The sequence below is a fragment of the Mercurialis annua genome, linkage group LG1-X (genome assembly GCF_937616625.2).
Source record: "Mercurialis annua linkage group LG1-X, ddMerAnnu1.2, whole genome shotgun sequence".
Classification (NCBI taxonomy): domain Eukaryota; kingdom Viridiplantae; phylum Streptophyta; class Magnoliopsida; order Malpighiales; family Euphorbiaceae; genus Mercurialis; species Mercurialis annua.
The window spans coordinates 38,816,731-38,837,823 of record NC_065570.1 but is presented as its reverse complement, the minus strand read 5'-3'; the positions used below and the strand labels follow the sequence as shown (position 1 = coordinate 38,837,823).

Here is a 21,093-nt window from a genome sequence, read left to right as displayed (position 1 = left end):
CCCAATTATGCATGATTTGTATGTGGTTTGATTTAGCAACCCTTAAACGCGTTTTATCCCTTGATTTCCCGTTTTACTTGTTTATCGTTATTTCCGTGTTAGTTACAAGTATTGTTTAGTGAATTATTCGTGTTTAAATTGCTTATTCTTAGTTGTTTAAGGAATTGCAGAATTATCTACCTTTTTATGCTAAACGAGTTGGGATTCAAAGTCAATTCATTCTCATCAAATCCTTCGTCTTCGTGGGTTTGATACCAGGACTTTAGTCCACTTTATTACGAGTTACGATACCGTTCTTTTGCGGTAAATGACCAACAGTAATTGGAATGACGCGCTAAAGAGATGCTAGATTAGTATCTTTTGTCTTAAAATTCATTACTTAAGCATGTCGTGTCCCGTCTGATGCCCCGTTTCAAGTCTCTTTAACGTGTCGTTCAGATTACCTAAGCATGGTTAGATTATATTACACAATGTGTGCGTGAAAAGTGAAAATAAGGAGGTCGGGATCGATAGAGTGTTGAGACCGGGCATACTAATCTAGCCTGATTTTTCACGCACAGTTTGCGTAAGATAATTGTAGATACCTATTTTCCGGACATGTAAAAACTGACAAGGAACTGAAGCCTCCAATGATGATTTCTAGAGAAAATCGTCCAGGTGACGAGCTACAGATTTGCTTGCGGGAATCCAAGAAGGCGCAATCAGTGAATAGCCGTGAACTTGGTGGATTAAAGCGTAATTAGCCGTAAATAGCTTATAAAAATCCAAAGAGATTTTAGTCTAAGTCCAGATATTGGACTAATTACAATATCTTCGAAGTTTATGGGCCAATTTGCAAGATTGACATACTAAAATTGACCATATCCATACCCACATAGTCCGAGAAGCCTTTTTGATACTTTTAGGCACCAAAATAACCTTTTAGCACGCTTTTGCTTAGCCACCAAGATAAGATACGAATTTAAATAAATTAAAAGAGGTTTAACTAAGTCCTAACACTTAAAAACCTATCACTTCACACACTTTCAAACCTAGTAGACTATAGTAATCTCTAGGTCATAGACTCCTCTTTAAGTACCCCTGTTAGCTAGCGTAGCATGAGGTCGGCAAAAATGCAATTACTAGAAAAGCACCAGAAACCCTAAATTCCCCTAGCATATGCCAAGCCGCCCTACACAACACATAAAAATTCACTTTAATTATAGCCTAGAAAACAAGCTAAAACGTTTTAATCTCTTAAGAAAACAGACTGCACAACTATTCGAAGTTGGATTCTGCATCTACTTCGCAAGTAAATGAGCCATGGACTCAGAATGGTACTTTTGAGGACTCTCTTTATTCCTATGTCACTTTTAGGCCATTATGATAATATTTGTCGAGTATTTCTATGTTAGGATGCATACTAGCTTACTTTATTAATTTTGCCATAAAATTGTTGTTGTAATTGAATTTACTATAATTGCCATGAAATTGATAGGAAACATGTTAATAGCTAAATTAATATGTTTTGTATGTTATGTTCAAAATCTCAGCTGATAAAAACTCTTAGAAAGCATGTTAAAGTGAGTTTTAAGCTTATTTACCATATACTCATTTATTCCTTAGAATTGTTGTAAATTGACGTTTTATGTGCTTTAATTCGCTTACAAACACTCTTAAATAATCCCGGAATATGTTATTTACACACTCTATGTACTATTATTCACTTTTCCATGTTTTTGCATGAAAACCAGAGCTGAAACGATGAAAACTGGAGCTGAAACAACAAAAAACAGAGCTGTTGTCCTCTATGCAAGCCGGTGCCGGCGCTGGAATGAGTCGCCGCCACCGCCAGTTCAGACTGCCGCCGCCGCCACAGTAACAGGCGACCCAGATCATCCTTCCCTGGTTTCCAGATTCGGATCCTAGATCTTCCAGAATTCAACTCAAACTAGTTTTTGTGTTTCCGGTCTCGTTTGATCTCAGAGTTAGGTAAAGTTTGAGCCCAAATTAATGGTTTTTTATGTACTTTACTTTTTTGTATTATAATGGGCCAGACCTAACGTAACACGGGCTTCAAAGCCAAAATTTGTAACCTACAATATAAATCGGCCCATAAGCCTACGAAATGGTAAACCCATCCACTTCGAGACCGAGTTTTGGGTCCACCCAAATTTTTAATCGACCCCATTTCAAACCAATAGAACCGTATCGACAAAACATACAACTTCCATGTTCTGCCCGAGAACCAGTTCTGAACACACCGACGTTCAAATACGCGGTGAGTGCCAATTACTCAAAAGTCAACGAGGTTTAAAAGTATTCCTAACCTTGTATGCATATCAATTGCTCGTGAGCTTGTTTTCAATGTTTACAAATTTCCAAAAGCATGCCAATCCAGTATTAATAGGCTAAAGGACTGACCACGTTAATTACCGATCAAATCAATTTCATCCAATCATCTAGATATCATAGGGTTGCATATAAAATATAATTAGAGGTTGCATAGGATTTCAAGAATAATCTAACAAAATCAATCAAACTTAGACTCCCAGTTTAGGTTTTGTGCTTGTAAAATATCCAGACTAGCCAATACTTTTTACTAGTTAGAAACCGCCAAGTTTAGATGTATGCTAGGAGTAATTGCTACTTGCTAGGCAAGATTGAGTCATATGTGCGTCACACGTGTTAACTGCTTTCATATATGTTTGAATTTCCAGCATTATATGTTGTGAATTGCAATGTATGTCGAGGTGATATAGATACATCTAGTAAGTAAATAAAATAGAGGTTCATAAACAAAGTTGCACGAGTCTTAGGGAGGTCCATGAACCCAAGTCTTTGCTACGATAATCTTAGCCATAAGCAAGTAAGGTTATCGAGTCGATGTAAAAGGCATTTCTTAGCTGAGCTAGGTGGCAACTCCATACCTTTTCAAAACATGTTTGAAATAGAGTCCTGCCATAAGCCTTGGCGAACAGGTCCCTGAAATTCCTGATTCCGCTCACAGTGGCGACTCCACTAGGGATGTATAAAGATACCCATTTGCATAAAAAAAAACGTTTTCATAAGTATTTTGGAAATGGTTGCCATGGACCTAAACCGCATGAGCTTGCGTCTTATCGACCTCAAATTCTTTGCTTACCAGATGTCTCAAACTGCTTGCATTGGATTAGATGGTTCTTTCTAGGAGAAACCCTAATCAAACTCTGGTGCTCAAAGCCGCTCTCACGTCTTGACGTTGCATTCCAACGACCAATGTACGTCTTATGCGGAGTAGCACCACTCACAACCTAGTACCTCGTTCGTTTGTACTCGTGATTGAGGAGACTTACCAAAGGTATATCAATATGTGGGAGCCTTAAACCGATTACTACCAAAATCTTTAACTCAGCTCACATACATTCCAGCTTAGACACTACCCTTTAGGAAAATACCAGAAATAATGTGTATTTGAGACAATGTGTTGATGTAGGATTCTAAGTCCATATTTTCAAAACTAATATTTCAATCTCAGTCTTAGGTCCGACCTAACATATTTTCCAGTCTTCAAAACCAAATTTTCAAAACATTATGTTATGCCAGACCTAAAATACAAAAGTCGATCAAGTGAAACCCCTTCACTTGATTACAAACTCTAATAATAGTCCAGTCAAGTGTCTGTCCAGGCACTTGACTAGCCGCAAGGCTAAATCACTCCAAATTTCAAAGTGGACTGTGAGGTCCATTCTATATGTTTGCACAAGAGAGAAGGGAATAAACAAATTCTTATATCGAATACTGCCGCTTGTTTGTTTAGAACTGTTAAAGAGAGCTTGCAGGTATACGTCGAGTCTTGCATTGCGATACGAGGGTCCATACCAAAACACCTAGGAATCAAACCTCGCCTGGAACACGTGTGTGGGAGAAATAAGGTTGGAAGGACTAAACGTGCCTATGTGATATCAAACTGTTCTACGTGCTAAACTTCTATGTGCTACGTGCTATGTGTAAAAATAAACTTGCATATCATGCATTTGCATATCACGCATCTGCATCTTATGCATCCTGAATGCAAAAACACCATGTACTAATCCCTTGTGGATGCAACCAATAAGGGAACTCGCTTTGCTGCTCTCTAGCAAAGACAGTCAGGAAGACTCTCTAGACCAGGTAGCCCTACCAAGACAGGCAACTCCTTTTACACCAGCACAGAAGGCCAAACAAGTATGCCAGCAATTAAGTAATCCCAGTTCCAGGAAATCTTCCAGTAGAATATTCAAATATAATACCCCGTAAGTTTAAATTAATTAATTGGACCACGTGTCCAGTTTTGAGTCGCCGAAGTGGCGATAGTGGAAAGATTTACGAGCAATAGAGATAAATAAAATTCTAGTATGTCAGTTTCAGGTAAGGAAATTATGAGGAATTTAATATTATATTTTAGTTTAAAAGTTGCAATTGGGACTAAAAGGAAAAATGGTAAGAAAGGTCACAAAATAAAGTTTAGGTACTAAATTGGTAATTTAACCAATTATGTCTCAAGAATTGAAATTTACGAACATTTGACGGGAAAATATAATTTCTTTGATCGTATTATTTATTGGATATAAATAATACGTATACGAAATGATTAAGATACTAATTGATTAAGTGATTGGTTAAATTAAATAAAGAAAAGTTTAATATAAAATTAGTAATGAATAAAGAGAATAAGGACCTAAGAGGCTTGTTAGCCACACTATATATAAGAATTACATTCAAAAGAAGGAAATCAGGGAAGAGAAGAGAAGAATCGAGAAAACCACAACGAAGAAACGGCGATCGCGATAATTCCGCCGTCCTACGTCCGAATGTCGTGTTCTTCGTGTCGAACTTCTCAAAATCGAATTCTCTATCGTCTCGGGGCATCATTTTAAGGTAAGACTTTAAGAATCGGTGTTGAACTTGGTTGATATTGGCTGTTTCATATTTGATAAGTTAGGGAATTGGATTTTCATCGAAGCTAGCTCGATTTTGGTGTTTGCAGAGATTCTAAAACACGGGTTTTGTAGAATAGAATGTCTCTTATGCGTGTAGGATGTCGGAACACGGTGAATCAGCCCGGAAAATGCATTACGGAGCTGTGCGTAAGAACAGCTACGGTGTGTGAATGCACAGGCTGTGCGGACGCACAGTACCCCCTGTGCGCCCGCACAGCTGATTTGAGATACCTATCAAGCATTTTAGCTCCTATTTGACCTAGACGACCGATTTTACGACATTAGACCTTAAGAATGAATCAAGGATTCTGAAAATCTTAAATTAAGGGTGAAAGCTCGACGTCTTAAGTAATTAACGATAGTAGAAAACATTAAGAAGGTTATATGATCAGTGAATACGAGAAGTAGTATCATTTAGCCGTACGATGCGATTAAAGATTATCAAATTCACGAACACGCTAGGAAGGGAATTTAATCAACCTCAACCTAATACTTTAAAAGTATAACATATATAAATATGAAATTCACGTCTAATTATAAAACGTTAATTAATATGTATCAGATGTGTCAGCAAGCGGTGAGGTCGGCAAACGTGGGATAGTACGAGCATATTATCACATCGACCACGTCATAGATTGGATAGCGGTCACTGTGAGTTGCATTTTACTTTTGCGTATTATTATAAAAGATAATTTCATATATTATGAATGATATTATTAAATACATCTCATTTATATGATTTGAATGTAGGATATACTGTTTGAATGATTGTTTTCAATATGAGAATCTAGTGTGAGATCCAAAGAAACTAACTACCTATTGGGTGTCAATAGGCTGTGTGATCACTAGTAACTGAGTCAATCTAGTGTGTTTAGACTAGTAAAAATGATTTGATAAGTGCGCACGAATACGAATATGGAAGTTGGATATGAAATGAGTAGATACGAGGTTGAAATCGGTCAAACTATCTCGGGACCCGTATCTAGTGGGTTGAACTCGGTCGAACTATCTCGGGATTCACAACTTGTGATTAAAAGGTTGGCAATGGTTGAACTCGGTGGAATTTTCCCGGGACCGGCCCAAAGATTGAATGATCAATATGATTTATGATATACATGATCTGTGATAAGTAGGTGGTGTTAAGTTTCAGGCTTTTAGTTTCGAACGGATCGAATGCTTGACGTATATGTATTTTCTTATTAATGTTTTGTTGAGATGCGATGTTATTTTATAATACCGTTAGTAAATGTCACGACCCAAATTGTTGAGCCGAGACCGGCGCTAGGGAACGGGAGTGGTAGCTCCGGAACCCGTAGCAAGCCTAAATCCACTATGAATTTTTCGCGAATTAAATATATTATTTTATATAAAACATTTTCAGAAAACCTTTTTAAACTTTACTATTATAAATATCAAATTATCTTTATTGCTTTCTGAAAACCATTACAAATCATTCTTATAGACTAGGGTCTTACTGAGCGACATCTCATGTCCAGCCCTGCCCTGTCTCTAATCATAATCTCAACCAATTTCACTCATGGCAATTGGTTAAGGAAATCAAACGGTTAAAATACGATCTTTATAAACAAATAATATATATATATATATAATTTTATATTAAATCAGAGTTGCCCTTTAAACCGTTTGAATTTAAATTTCACATTACATACGGACATCTACCGACTACTGCAGCTCTACGAGGAAAGTTCCCTTGACATATTCTTTCACTATCGTACATTTCCGAAACAAGAAAAGGAAGTCCGTCCTTTAAAACGCTTTGACCTGAAAGAAAGACTGAGAGGGTTCAGTATATGGGAATATACTGAGTGAATTCATACATTTACTAATATATATTCATATAAAATATAAAACAATGTAATAACGTTCAAACCTCATGCAGCCAAGGACAAGATCTGATTGAAACCCTAATCCTCGAACATGCTAAACGTATGTACTCAGAAGAAAACTTATCCAATATTCACACTCAACCACGTCAGTCGCGACAAATCTCTTTATTCTAACGGTGGGTCCAACCCACTAGATACGGGGCTCAGGTTACACTGTAACCGAGTTCACTCTCGTATCACAGTCGTACATCTGACTTTGAAATCCGTGTTCTTAATCTTATTACAGCTGTATCAAATCAAAACTGGTGATCACGCAGTCCTATTTCCGCTCAATAGGTAGCACGTTCCATCGGATCAATACTGGTTTCAAATCAACGTATGCGTAATTCATATAAAGATTTCGCATATAAATCATGCAATTCAAACAGAAAGCAATATAAAATAATTGCTTGAATAAATACTTTAAAAGCAAATCGTATAAACTCACAGAAAACGCTTATCCAAAAATACGTCGGGGCTTAGAAACGTCAAGTTTCCGAGTTCCTGGTCCAGCTGCTTCTTGCCTCGCTGGATTTAAAACAATTTCAAAACGTTTGACTCACCATCAGAATCCTATTCTAAGATTGAGTCTAGACTCGAGACACGAAAAGACACAAAACATAAGTCGTTGTGCTTTAAACATAATCTTTTCCGATAAACGAATCATTCTTCTTTCGTTTCTTAACACTTTTCAATTTAATTCTCAATAGAGAATATAGGTTTTCTTAATGAAACCAATTGATATCCATAAACTATCTCATTCCAATCAACTAGTCATATTTTACTCGTTTGACATCCGAATCTTGCATTTTCGGAGTCCGGAAGTCGATATTGGGTTAGGGGATCATCAAAAAGCTTCAAAACGGGCTTGGCACGTCGTGCTGGGCTTTGGCACGTCGCGCCACGCTTTGGCGCGTCGCGCCAAATTTTGGCGCGTCGTGCAGACGAGGGCAGCAGGCCCAAATCGGCATAAAACCGCTAAAAAACTAATTCTGACATGCTTGAGACACTTCCGAACGTATCTGCTACGGAAACGACATCTAAATCCATTAAAAAACACAATAAAAACGTGTAAAACGAATCGAATACGTAATCGCGATACAGTTTTGCCGTAACCTAATTTTCAATTTGTTTTTCCATCAATTATACCCAAATAAACGGAGAAACAACTTTCTTACCGTGATTGTCCTTTGAAATACGATCGATTCGAGTTATTAAACGTCGAAAACGGACGAGAAATGGAGATCGAGCGACGAACCGTAACCATCGTCGAAGGAGATAGAAAAATGGAGCTGATAGCCATTTGATTGTTCTGGATCATTCTTTCCCTTCTTTCATTTCTTATATAATTATGGTTAAAATACATTTTGGTTCTTCATCTCATTAGTTTAAACCAATTATCCTTTAAACTTTCTATTTTTAACTTATCGATTATTTATTTACTTTAACTCGATTACGTACGTATTATTTATATCCAAATAAATAATACGATTCTAATATTATTATTATCCGTCAATAATCCTCTAATTTTTATTCTCGATGTTCAATTAGCTTATTTACACTTTAGCCCTTAAACTTTTCAAAAATTGCAAATTGACCCAAAACGCATCCGCGTCCAAATTTTAAAAGGTCTCCAATTGACTTAAAACTTTTACCATAAATATTATAAAATATTTCGCGGACCTTGGCGAAATAATTATCACCTCGAGATTTATAATTTATTTTATATTAATTTTCTAACCCTTTTCCTTAAATCCCGCTAATCCGCTCAATAAAAATTACTTTAAATTCCCAATATCATTAAATTAAATCCATCTTAACTTAATTTATCGAAATTCACGACACGTGGCACGACTTAATTATTCTAAAATATTTGAGGTATTACAGTAAATTGCAAACTCACTTAGCATAGTCTGACCCTGTTGTTGTTTAACATTTCAGGTGCTTAGTGTCTGGACCTAGTTAGAGGTCATTTTTGGGATCCGGAAGTCAGCTGCACATGTATAGTTCCTTGACTTCCGTATTGCTGGAGTAGTGGTCCTGTGTTGACAGAGTCGTGGCCTTGACAGCAGTGTATTTTTGTTTTATGTTTTACTTGTTGTCTTTGTTTATATGTTTTTGTAGGCTATGCATGTTATGTTTCGTTCACGACACCAGATGCCGCTGATATACTTATGATACATTAGGATGTATTTAGTGTTGTGAGGCCAGTTCATACATGGTACGACAACTAGAGCCCACGTGGATATCAGATTATCTAATGTAAATGTTTGTATATGTGTTTGCTTCTGTTTATGCATTTGTCGTTTTGCAAAAAAGTTTTAATTGTCTAAGGCTTGCTACGGGTTTTGGAGCTACCACTCCCATTCCCTAGCTCCGGTTGCGGCTCAATAATTTGGGTCGTGACAATTGTGGTATCAGAGCAGTTGGTCTAGTTACCACTGTTAGTTTATTTATGATGTCTGTTTGATTTTAGACACTTTTTCAGTAAGTGAACCTAGGAACTACTGCAGCAATAGAGTCGAACCTTAATTGCTTGTATTTGTTTAACGTGTGAAGTGTTAGTTTGTTTCATAACGCGCGCGTACCAAAACTGTTAGGCGAGTAAGTGTTTAGTATCTGCGCCATTCGAACTGCTAACGTGACTTAGTGTTTGTAATCTGCGCAAGTTAATATTGGTATTAAATGTGGAAATGGATTCAGATGGTCTCTTATGTTTAGATTGTTTTTTTTCATCATGTATGGGAAAAACGGAGCTCAGCCACATGCTTCAAAAGAAGAGGAGGAAGTGCCTCCTATTTTTCAAAATAGATTTCATTATGAAGTAGGCGGACCATCTAAAGTCCATCAGAACAGATTCTATACAAACACTAGAGGATCACTCGAGATCTATCAGAATGGCTTTATGTCAGGGTCAGAGGGTGGTAGTTCTTCTAGGGTTAGAAGTAGGGCTCACTCACCAGAGATAGAGTACAGTGAGGAAAGTAAGGAGGACCTAGCAGAGGATCTAGAGGAGGATCCGGAAAAGAACCAGAAGAAGATCCTCAGGAGGAGGACTTGGAGGAAGAAGAGTTGTCAGATGAATCTGACGTCGAGGAATTTAGAGGTGAGCGGTTCTGGTCCGATTTGCAGAGGTACCGAAGTCTGAGAGAGGATGCGGAGGTGAGGAACAATCAGGCACATGATGTTCTGAGTCAAGTTAGGAGGCAGATGCACTCCTTTTTTAGGGTTATGTTTTCAGTGGGACTGTATTCTTCTGACTTCCTGCGTATAGTTGAGGGGTTTCCAGAGCATAACGAAGATAACGAGGAGATTAATCGTGGGCATGTTAGGGGTTTGGGACCCGAGTTTGTGGAGTTGTATGATCACGTCAACGAGCATTTTAGGACGCTTACTACGATGGCTCGTAGGATCGAGAGCAACCGCGAGTGGGATGACAATCCTATTCGACCCTTCTTTTTCAGATGTGAGTTTTACCCAGACTACACCAGTTAGCCCCTGTTATTCGGACTAACCCCAGATTTGTGCATAGGGGTGGGGGCAATGCTGGTAGAAGAGTTAGGGGACGACGCTCCGGTATAGTTATTAGGGAGCCTAGAGTTCCACATCAGGCACCCCAGGTATTAGTTGATTGTTATGTTTTGTGTGTTGTGTTTATGTGTTTGCATTGTTGTGTATATATATGCTTGCATTGCATAATAGAATATATATATGTGTAACATCCCGTATTTTTCCGACTAGTTTCGTTAGGCCTAAACGGTACTTTGGGTTCGTTTGAGTGGTTCGACCACTTCGGTTCGCGGTTCGAATGTTCCAAACCTTTTAAAATGTGTTTTAAGGTGTATTAGAAGTAACCTTGGAGTTTGGAACGTTTTCGATTTCATTTTCAAAATCTCAATTTTTCATCGGAGGCAGTAGCTTTTCACGGGCGCGATGATTCATTCATCACGGGCGCGATTCATGTTTCACGGGCGCGATGGAAGTGTAGCGGGCGCGACTCGTGCACTGTTCAGTTCGCTGATTTTTTTATAAATAGACCCCTTAAGCGACCTAAATTCATTTCTCTCGTTTTCTAAAACCCTAGAACGGCCTATACTCTCTGAAATTCATATCCTAGCTATTCCTAATCCATTGGTGATCATTAGTAAGTATTCTAATCAATTCCTTAAGGTTTAATTAGTGTTTTATCATATAATTGAGTTGTGTGATCTTTAGCTATCGTATGGTTTGTTTGTAGGCTGATTTTGGAATTATATTCTCTGGGTTTTCCTTTGATTGTTGTCCTTAATCTATCTCAAGAGGTTAGTGGATTAATCCCTTATATTTGTGTGTTGTGATTGTTGTGGCTCGATTTGAAATCGATACTTTGGGTGGTTTGTGATTATATTCTGTTTTGTGATGGTTTATAATCTGAGATTTCATTCTATGGTGTTGTGATTGTTATACCTTGGATGATTATTCTAGATGGCTTTGAGATTGGTGGTTTCGATTAATGGCATGAAAGAATTGGTTTATAAATGGATTTAAATTCTGTTTTTCTTATGATATAAAATCTGGAAATTTTGTAAATATGAATCATAGGTTGTTAGATGTCTAATGTTACTTTAAATGGTTTGGGTAAATTGCCTAATTGATTTAGTATAACAAATGGATTAAGTATTTGAGTTAAAAACTGTTTTGAGTAATTAATTAAAAGCTGGAAATTTATTTGTGATGTTAAAGAAGGTTGATTTCAACAACTATACTTTGGGTGTACTTGTCAAGTGTTGGCAAGGTAATTGATTTGTTACTTTGGTGTTCGTGGTAGTATTAAGTTAGGTATGAGTTCTTATTTAAAAATACTTTGGTTTCATTTAAGGATTTATTTAAGACTTTGGTTTTAAACTTTGGTTTATGGATGGGTCGGGTTAGACGTGGTCTTCCGACATGTGTTGTTGAGCTATACTGCAGTTGAGGCTAACACACTACTTTGGGAAATCTCTTTATTTTAAATAAAGTATTTAAGCTATGAAAGGACTTTGGTTTTGTTTTAAAGATAAGAAATCACCTAAGCTTAATTTGCCTAACTTATTATATGGTATACTTTGGTTATGATAATACGTTGGTTATGTTTGATTACTTTGGTTGTGTTTGGTTGTGTTTGAGATACTAGTCCTATGTGGTGTCTAGTAATCTTAGAGTTAGGGGTTGAATGGATTTTAACTTATACCTTGTTTTAGACCCGTCGTCTGTTCGTGCTTCGGAGTCCGCTCAGGGTTAGCTGTTTGCCAAGTTATTCACGTGGATACGCAAGCAGTGAGTTGATAGTGTTATTTACCGCTTTATTAAGTACCGCAAATTATTTTAGTATATCAAATGTTGTGAACTGTTTTAAGGATTATGGATCTGGATTGAAACGAGCTACTCGATAGGCTTGTATCGAGACTGTGTGCACCGGTAAGTACTTTGGGATCGTCAGACTAATGTCTAGCCTACTTTGGGATCGACGAGGATTTGTTCCCGTCTACTTTGGGATTTGGTGATGATACGTCACACCTACTTTGGGATTTCATTTCAATACTGTCTTCCATAATCAAATATATACATTAGTATAAAAGGATTTGTTTTGAGGTTTTAATCTTAATAAATGTAAATAACATTATGAACTCATCTCAGTATATCTGACCCCGTTGCTTTCCAAACTTTTCCAGGTTTATGATTTTGAGAGCGTTGGTCATCTCCGATCTTTTGGTTCCTCGGAGGTCTTTTTATATTATCAGACTAGTCAACTGTTTCACTTCTTAGACCGCAGTAGAGCTAGTTGTCTTTATTATTATACTTTGGTTTGTCGTAGTGGTACGACTGTTATATTATTTATACGTTGACATGTTACATTGGATTATTGATTTATGAGGCATGTTTCTAGTTTCGGAATATTATCAATTGGTTGTAATAGGATTGTTATATAAGTTGTTAGACTTAGGTTGGAGTCTCGGTTGCCCCCGAGCATTGGTTTTCTTGCAGGTTTATTTTGATTAAATGGTTTTCCGCGAGGCTTGCTACGGGTTTTGGTACGACCATACCCATACCCTAGCGCCGGTCGCGATCCACGAAATTGGGTCGTGACAAAGTTGGTATCAGAGCTTTAGTTTCGAACTAAGGTCAAATTTTGCATGTTATGTGTTTACTGCTTTAAGGCATGTTAAGTGTTACTGTTATGTCTTAGGGTCTACTGCGGAAATTAGGATTCAAGTTTTGTCTTTTGAAACGTCATCATTTGTTTTCAAAACTTTCTACCTTCACCTTTAGGGATGTTGAGTCGGTCTTACGTGTTACTAATGTTACTTTTGAAGTTTATGCTTACTTTGGAATATTATTGTTATTACTTTGGTTGCAATTTTGATGTTTGAACTATTTAAATTTACTTTGGGTGTTGCCTTGAGGACTTTGTTTTGAGAATTGTTTGTTTCATTCTTAGGAATGAATACTCGTAGGCGTGCTGCAGCTCAGGCTGAGGCTGAGGCTGATGACGCTATGTCGATTGAGATTGACCAGCATGAACCAGAGGTTCAAGTTGGTGGGGGTCGTGCAGGCGGAGTTCCGGCCGGCCGAGGCCTAGCCGGCAGAGGTCAGGCTGGCAGAGGTAGGGGACGAGGTGGTGCAGGCATTCATCTCGATCCATTCGATTTCACGACGTTTTTGGCTGGGATCACTGCACTTCAGAATAATCAGGTGCAACTGCAGGCAGGACAGATTGCCATGCAGAACCAGTATGCTATGCTGGGTCAGATTGTTCAGCAACAGGCACCTCAGGCTGGTGGTAATGCAGTTGGTGGTGGCGGGACCACTGACAAGGATTTGGTGTTGGCTTATGCGAGGCTTAAGTCGACAGAGTTTTCGGGCGATGGCGATGCCCTAGATTTTCTGGAGGAAGTTGAGCGAAATGCTCAGAGGTTGCAGGCTTCGGAGAGGCAGACTGTTATGTTGGTGGAGATGTCCTTGAAGGGCTCTGCAAGTGATTGGTTTCGTAGTGCCATTCGTGCTGAGATGGCTACTATTTCTTGGGAGGATTTTGTGACTCGGTTCAAGAACTTTTACTTACCTTTTTCATTGACCGAAGGTCATAGAGACAGATTGCTGGTTTTGAAAAGGGGAGATAGGTCGGTGAACGAGTACACTACTGAATTTGTGAGGCTGTGTCGTTTTGCCCCAGAGCTGCTGACTGAACAGCAAAGGGTGAATGACAGGTACGTGAAGGGTTTAGGCGCTGATTTTATTAGCCTTCTGACTGAGTCGAACAAGGAGTTTTCGGATGTAGTAGACAGTGCTCGTCGAATGGAGACTAGTTTACTGCACTTTGGAAAAATGTCTGAGACCAAAAAGGCGAGCGGTGTTGCGCAGGGTAGTGTGCAGCAAAGTGGTAGCAGCAGCTATCATTCCAAGTCTTCTCAGTTCAAGAGTAAGAAAGGGGGTGAGCGGAGGGGATACCAACCGTATTCCCATGGTGCTAGTTACAGCAGTGGTAACCGTAGTTCTGGGCAGGATAGCAGTGGAGCATCCAGTGTCCCTTTCTGTCAGAACTGTAGGCGCAGGCACTTTGGAGCTTGTGCAGTAGCACCGGGTAGCTGCTATGCTTGTGGCCAACCGGGCCATTTCGCGAGAGAGTGTCAGGCATCTGGGCAGCGAGTGTCGTCGGCTAGTGTTGCTCAGCCGTCTTTTCAGCAGCAGAGAACTGCTTTTACTCCTTCGGCAGGGTATTCCCAACCTGCCGCTTCGTTTGGTGGCCAGCGGGGCCGTGGTTCAGGAGGACGTGGTTTTGGTGGCCGTGGAAACGGTGGTAGAGGCTCGGGTAGTTACAGTTCTTCTCAGGCACCGCAGCAAGGGCAGGGTCAGGCTAGAGTGTTTGCTCTGACTCCTCAGGATGCTCGTGCATCAAACGCAGTGGTGCAAGGTACTATTCCCATTTCATTTGTAGATGCATTGGTTTTATTTGATGCGGGTGCAACCCATTCTTTTGTTTCGTCGAGTTTTGCTGCTAAGTTGGGTGTGACACCATCTAGGTTGTTAGAGCCCTTATCTGTATCTACGCCTTTGTCTGACTGTGTTGTGGTGGATGTGGTGTATCCTTCTTGTTCTGTGATTATTCATGGTAGGGACCTTAGGGCTGATTTGATTGTTCTCGATGTGTTATCTTTTGATGTCATCTTGGGGATGGATTGGCTTTCACGCCATTTTGCTTCTATCGACTGTCGAGGGAAGTCGGTATTGTTCGGGATTCCTGGTGAGACGCCTTTTTCCTTCCAAGGGGAGAAGACGGAAACACCTAAGAATCTAATTTCAGCGATCAAGGCCAAGCGTATGATGGGCAAGGGTTGCCAGGCTTTCTTAGCGGTGGTTCGTGATTTAGAAGGAGGCTGTGGTGATGTGCATAGTGTTCCGATAGTGAATGAGTTCACTGATGTGTTTCCAGAGGAGTTACCTGGATTACCACCTGATCGAGACATTGAGTTCTGTATCGATGTTGCTCCTGGAACAGCTCCTATTTCGATACCTCCGTATCGAATGGCTCCTGCTGAGCTGAAAGAGTTGAAAGAGCAGTTACAGGAATTACTGGATTGTGGTTTTATCAGACCAAGTACTTCCCCGTGGGGTGCTCCGGTGTTGTTTGTCAAGAAGAAGGATGGGTCTTTTCGGTTGTGTATTGATTACAGACAGCTGAACAAAGTTACTATCAAGAATAGATACCCTCTTCCTCGCATTGATGATTTGTTCGATCAATTGCAAGGGGCGAAATGTTTTTCCAAGATTGACTTGAGATCCGGATATCATCAACTTCGGATTCGAGACGTCGATGTGCCTAAGACTGCTTTCAGAACGCGTTATGGGCATTTCGAATTCCTGGTCATGTCTTTTGGGTTGACTAACGCACCAGCAGCGTTTATGGATATGATGAACCGGGTATTCAAGCCGTTTCTGGATCAGTTCGTTATTGTGTTTATTGATGACATATTGATTTACTCTCGGAGTGAGGAGGAGCATGCTTTTCACTTGAGAACCATACTGCAGACTTTGCGTGAGCATCAACTGTATGCTAAGTTCTCGAAGTGTGAATTCTGGCTGGATCATGTTACTTTCTTAGGACACGTGGTGTCTAAGGATGGAATCAAGGTTGATCCGAAGAAAATTGAGGCAGTCATGGATTGGCAGAGGCCGAGATCAGTTACCGAGATCAGAAGTTTTCTTGGGTTAGCTGGCTACTATCGTCGGTTCGTGCAAGATTTCTCCAGAATATCTGCACCGATGACTAAACTGACACAGAAAGGTGTTAAGTTTGAGTGGACTGATAAGTGTGAGGCGAGTTTCGAGAAGCTCAAAGAGATTTTAACTACAGCTCCTGTGTTGGCTTTGCCATCTGGCATCGAGGGATTCACCGTGTATTGTGATGCTTCTCGTATCGGTTTGGGTTGTGTTCTGATGCAACATGGTAAGGTAATTGCCTATGCTTCTCGCCAGCTGAAGAAGCATGAGGTGAATTATCCTACCCATGATCTGGAGTTGGCAGCTGTGGTTTTTGCTCTCAAAATTTGGAGGCATTATTTGTACGGTGCGACTTGCGAGATCTTTACTGATCATAAGAGTCTGAAGTACATCTTTGATCAGCGGGAATTGAATCTAAGGCAGCGGAGATGGTTGGAGTTACTGAAAGACTACGATTGTTCTATTCAGTACCATCCGGGTAAGGCTAATGTGGTAGCCGATGCGTTGAGTCGCAAATCTTCGGGCAGTTTGGCCCATATTTCTGAGGTTGGGCGGAGACCCATGGTTCGTGAGTGGCATAGTCTGTTAACTTCGGGATACCGATTTCAGGTTTCGCAGAAAGGTTGTTTGTTGGCACAGTTGCAAGTGCAACCAGTTTTGATTGATAGGATCAAAGCTTCACAAGCTGAGGATCCACAATTGAAACGGATTATGGATGAGATCCATCTGAATGGAAATTCCGAGTTTGTTCTGGCGGATGGAATTCTCAGGTACGGTTCTCGACTGTGTGTTCCAGATTCGGATGGTTTGAGAGACCAGATTCTGGAGGAAGCGCACAAGTCAGCTTACAGTGTTCATCCGGGTTCTACCAAGATGTATCATGATCTCAAAGGTACGTACTGGTGGAGCGGTATGAAAAAGGATGTTGCAGAGTTTGTGTCTAAGTGTTTGACTTGCCAGCAAGTAAAGTTAGAACATCAGAGACCGTTTGGATATCTGCAACCGCTACCTATTCCAGAGTGGAAATGGGAGCGGATCGCTATGGATTTTGTGGTTGGTTTACCACGTACCCGGCAGGGGTATGATTCGATTTGGGTGATAGTTGACCGTTTGACCAAGTCAGCTCACTTCTTACCGATCAAGGTTTCATATCAGGCTTTGAAGTTGGCACAATTGTACATCGATCGGATTGTTAGTCTCCATGGTGTACCAGTGTCGATAGTTTCGGACAGAGGTTCAGTTTTCACCTCTCGATTTTGGAAGGCGATGCAGGAATCTTTGGGCACGAGGTTGGATTTCAGTACTGCATTTCATCCTCAGACCGACGGTCAGTCTGAGAGGACGATTCAGACTTTGGAGGATATGCTCAGAATGTGTGTTCTGGATTTTCAGGGTAGCTGGGATACTCATTTGCCTTTGATTGAGTTTTCCTATAATAACAGTTACCACGCTAGTATCGAGATGGCACCATATGAGGCATTGTATGGGCGCAAGTGTCGATCTCCTATTTGTTGGGAAGAGGTCGGCGAGCGTAAACTTTCTGGAGCTGAGATCATCCAGATTACCTCTGAGAAGGTACCTTTGATCAAGCGTAGGCTTGAGACTGCTTTCAGTCGGCACAAAAGTTATGCTGATCTTAAGCGGAAGGATTTCGAGTTTCAAGTTGGCGATTTTGTGTTTCTTCGAGTTTCGCCTATGAAGGGCGTTGTGCGTTTTGGTGTTAAGGGAAAGTTGGCACCGAGGTTCGTTGGTCCTTATGAGATCATAGAGAGAGTTGGAGCAGTTGCTTATCGTTTGGCTTTGCCGCCAGATATGTCGTTGGTGCATCCGGTATTCCATATCTCAATGTTGCGGAAGTGCGTTTCGGATCCTTCGCAAGTGATAGTACCACAGAGTGTCGAGATTGACCAAGAGCTGTCTTATGAGGAACAGCCTGTCGAAATTGTTGATACGCAAGTGCGTAAGTTGCGGAACAAGGAGATTCCGATGGTCAAGGTTCTGTGGCGAAATCACTCGGTCGAAGAATGCACTTGGGAGACGGAGTCCGATATGCGTAATCGTTATCCTTTCCTTTTTCTTTGAGGTACGTTGGGTTTGTGGTTGTTTTGTGTTTTGAGTTGTGCTACTACTTTGGGAAATTGATTGTGTTTTACCTTGGGCATGTTTTATATGAGTTACTTTGGTGTGTTTACTTGAGTTTGGGCTTAGTTTCGTTGTTTTAAAATCGAGGACGATTTTGTTTTTAAGTTGGGGAGAATGTAACATCCCGTATTTTTCCGACTAGTTTCGTTAGGCCTAAACGGTACTTTGGGTTCGTTTGAGTGGTTCGACCACTTCGGTTCGCGGTTCGAATGTTCCAAACCTTTTAAAATGTGTTTTAAGGTGTATTAGAAGTAACCTTGGAGTTTGGAACGCTTTCGATTTCATTTTCGAAATCTCAATTTTTCATCGGAGGCAGTAGCTTTTCACGGGCGCGATGATTCATTCATCACGGGCGCGATTCATGTTTCACGGGCGCGATGGAAGTGTAGCGGGCGCGACTCGTGCACTGTTCAGTTCGCTGATTTTTTTATAAATAGACCCCTTAAGCGACCTAAATTCATTTCTCTCGTTTTCTAAAACCCTAGAACGGCCTATACTCTCTGAAATTCATATCCTAGCTATTCCTAATCCATTGGTGATCATTAGTAAGTATTCTAATCAATTCCTTAAGGTTTAATTAGTGTTTTATCATATAATTGAGTTGTGTGATCTTTAGCTATCGTATGGTTTGTTTGTAGGCTGATTTTGGAATTATATTCTCTGGGTTTTCCTTTGATTGTTGTCCTTAATCTATCTCAAGAGGTTAGTGGATTAATCCCTTATATTTGTGTGTTGTGATTGTTGTGGCTCGATTTGAAATCGATACTTTGGGTGGTTTGTGATTATATTCTGTTTTGTGATGGTTTATAATCTGAGATTTCATTCTATGGTGTTGTGATTGTTATACCTTGGATGATTATTCTAGATGGCTTTGAGATTGGTGGTTTCGATTAATGGCATGAAAGAATTGGTTTATAAATGGATTTAAATTCTGTTTTTCTTATGATATAAAATCTGGAAATTTTGTAAATATGAATCATAGGTTGTTAGATGTCTAATGTTACTTTAAATGGTTTGGGTAAATTGCCTAATTGATTTAGTATAACAAATGGATTAAGTATTTGAGTTAAAAACTGTTTTGAGTAATTAATTAAAAGCTGGAAATTTATTTGTGATGTTAAAGAAGGTTGATTTCAACAACTATACTTTGGGTGTACTTGTCAAGTGTTGGCAAGGTAATTGATTTGTTACTTTGGTGTTCGTGGTAGTATTAAGTTAGGTATGAGTTCTTATTTAAAAATACTTTGGTTTCATTTAAGGATTTATTTAAGACTTTGGTTTTAAACTTTGGTTTATGGATGGGTCGGGTTAGACGTGGTCTTCCGACATGTGTTGTTGAGCTATACTGCAGTTGAGGCTAACACACTACTTTGGGAAATCTCTTTATTTTAAATAAAGTATTTAAGCTATGAAAGGACTTTGGTTTTGTTTTAAAGATAAGAACTCACCTAAGCTTAATTTGCCTAACTTATTATATGGTATACTTTGGTTATGATAATACGTTGGTTATGTTTGATTACTTTGGTTGTGTTTGGTTGTGTTTGAGATACTAGTCCTATGTGGTGTCTAGTAATCTTAGAGTTAGGGGTTGAATGGATTTTAACTTATACCTTGTTTTAGACCCGTCGTCTGTTCGTGCTTCGGAGTCCGCTCAGGGTTAGCTGTTTGCCAAGTTATTCACGTGGATACGCAAGCAGTGAGTTGATAGTGTTATTTACCGCTTTATTAAGTACCGCAAATTATTTTAGTATATCAAATGTTGTGAACTGTTTTAAGGATTATGGATCTGGATTGAAACGAGCTACTCGATAGGCTTGTATCGAGACTGTGTGCACCGGTAAGTACTTTGGGATCGGCAGACTAATGTCTAGCCTACTTTGGGATCGACGAGGATTTGTTCCCGTCTACTTTGGGATTTGGTGATGATACGTCACACCTACTTTGGGATTTCATTTCAATACTGTCTTCCATAATCAAATATATACATTAGTATAAAAGGATTTGTTTTGAGGTTTTAATCTTAATAAATGTAAATAACATTATGAACTCATCTCAGTATATCTGACCCCGTTGCTTTCCAAACTTTTCCAGGTTTATGATTTTGAGAGCGTTGGTCATCTCCGATCTTTTGGTTCCTCGGAGGTCTTTTTATATTATCAGACTAGTCAACTGTTTCACTTCTTAGACCGCAGTAGAGCTAGTTGTCTTTATTATTATACTTTGGTTTGTCGTAGTGGTACGACTGTTATATTATTTATACGTTGACATGTTACATTGGATTATTGATTTATGAGGCATGTTTCTAGTTTCGGAATATTATCAATTGGTTGTAATAGGATTGTTATATAAGTTGTTAGACTTAGGTTGGAGTCTCGGTTGCCCCCGAGCATTGGTTTTCTTGCAGGTTTATTTTGATTAAATGGTTTTCCGCGAGGCTTGCTACGGGTTTTGGTACGACCATACCCATACCCTAGCGCCGGTCGCGATCCACGAAATTGGGTCGTGACAATATGTTAGGAAATGCTTATAAGATAGCGTATCGTATAGCTAATGCTTATAGGGAGAGATATTGATGACAACGCGCTTAATAAAAGAAATATCTATACATAATTTACAAGAATACTAACTTAATGAACAATACATAATACATTTATCGCGAACATAATTCTTATATTATGTTTTAGAGGTTGTGAAGGAAGAAGCGGACTACGGAAGATGGATCGATACTTATACTTGTGAAGAATGGAATACAAGTATAATAATAAGAAGACGGATGCAACAATTATAGCTATAGGAAATTTTTGAATTTAATTGTCTTATCAAAGATATGAAGAAGGAGTTGTTTAGCAAAGGAATGCTTGGGAAGTACTAAAAAGTAACGGAAATAT

General features: G+C 39.4%; 1 protein-coding gene across 1 annotated transcript; it reads left to right on the top strand.

Moving 5' to 3' along the window:
- The first annotated feature begins 629 nt into the window (after positions 1–629).
- LOC126668705 (uncharacterized) lies at positions 630–18,145 on the top strand. The gene is made up of 17 exons (XM_056104392.1): positions 630–735; positions 1,478–1,484; positions 1,734–1,887; positions 2,586–2,607; positions 2,700–2,750; positions 2,990–3,239; positions 4,077–4,253; positions 4,729–4,878; positions 9,530–9,960; positions 10,101–10,292; positions 10,863–10,974; positions 11,064–11,127; positions 11,242–11,305; positions 11,523–11,600; positions 13,032–13,057; positions 13,361–14,416; positions 14,519–18,145. Exons 1-17 carry the CDS (start codon positions 630–632, stop codon positions 18,143–18,145), a joined length of 6,567 nt encoding a protein of 2,188 aa, XP_055960367.1.
- Positions 18,146–21,093: the final 2,948 nt, after the last annotated feature.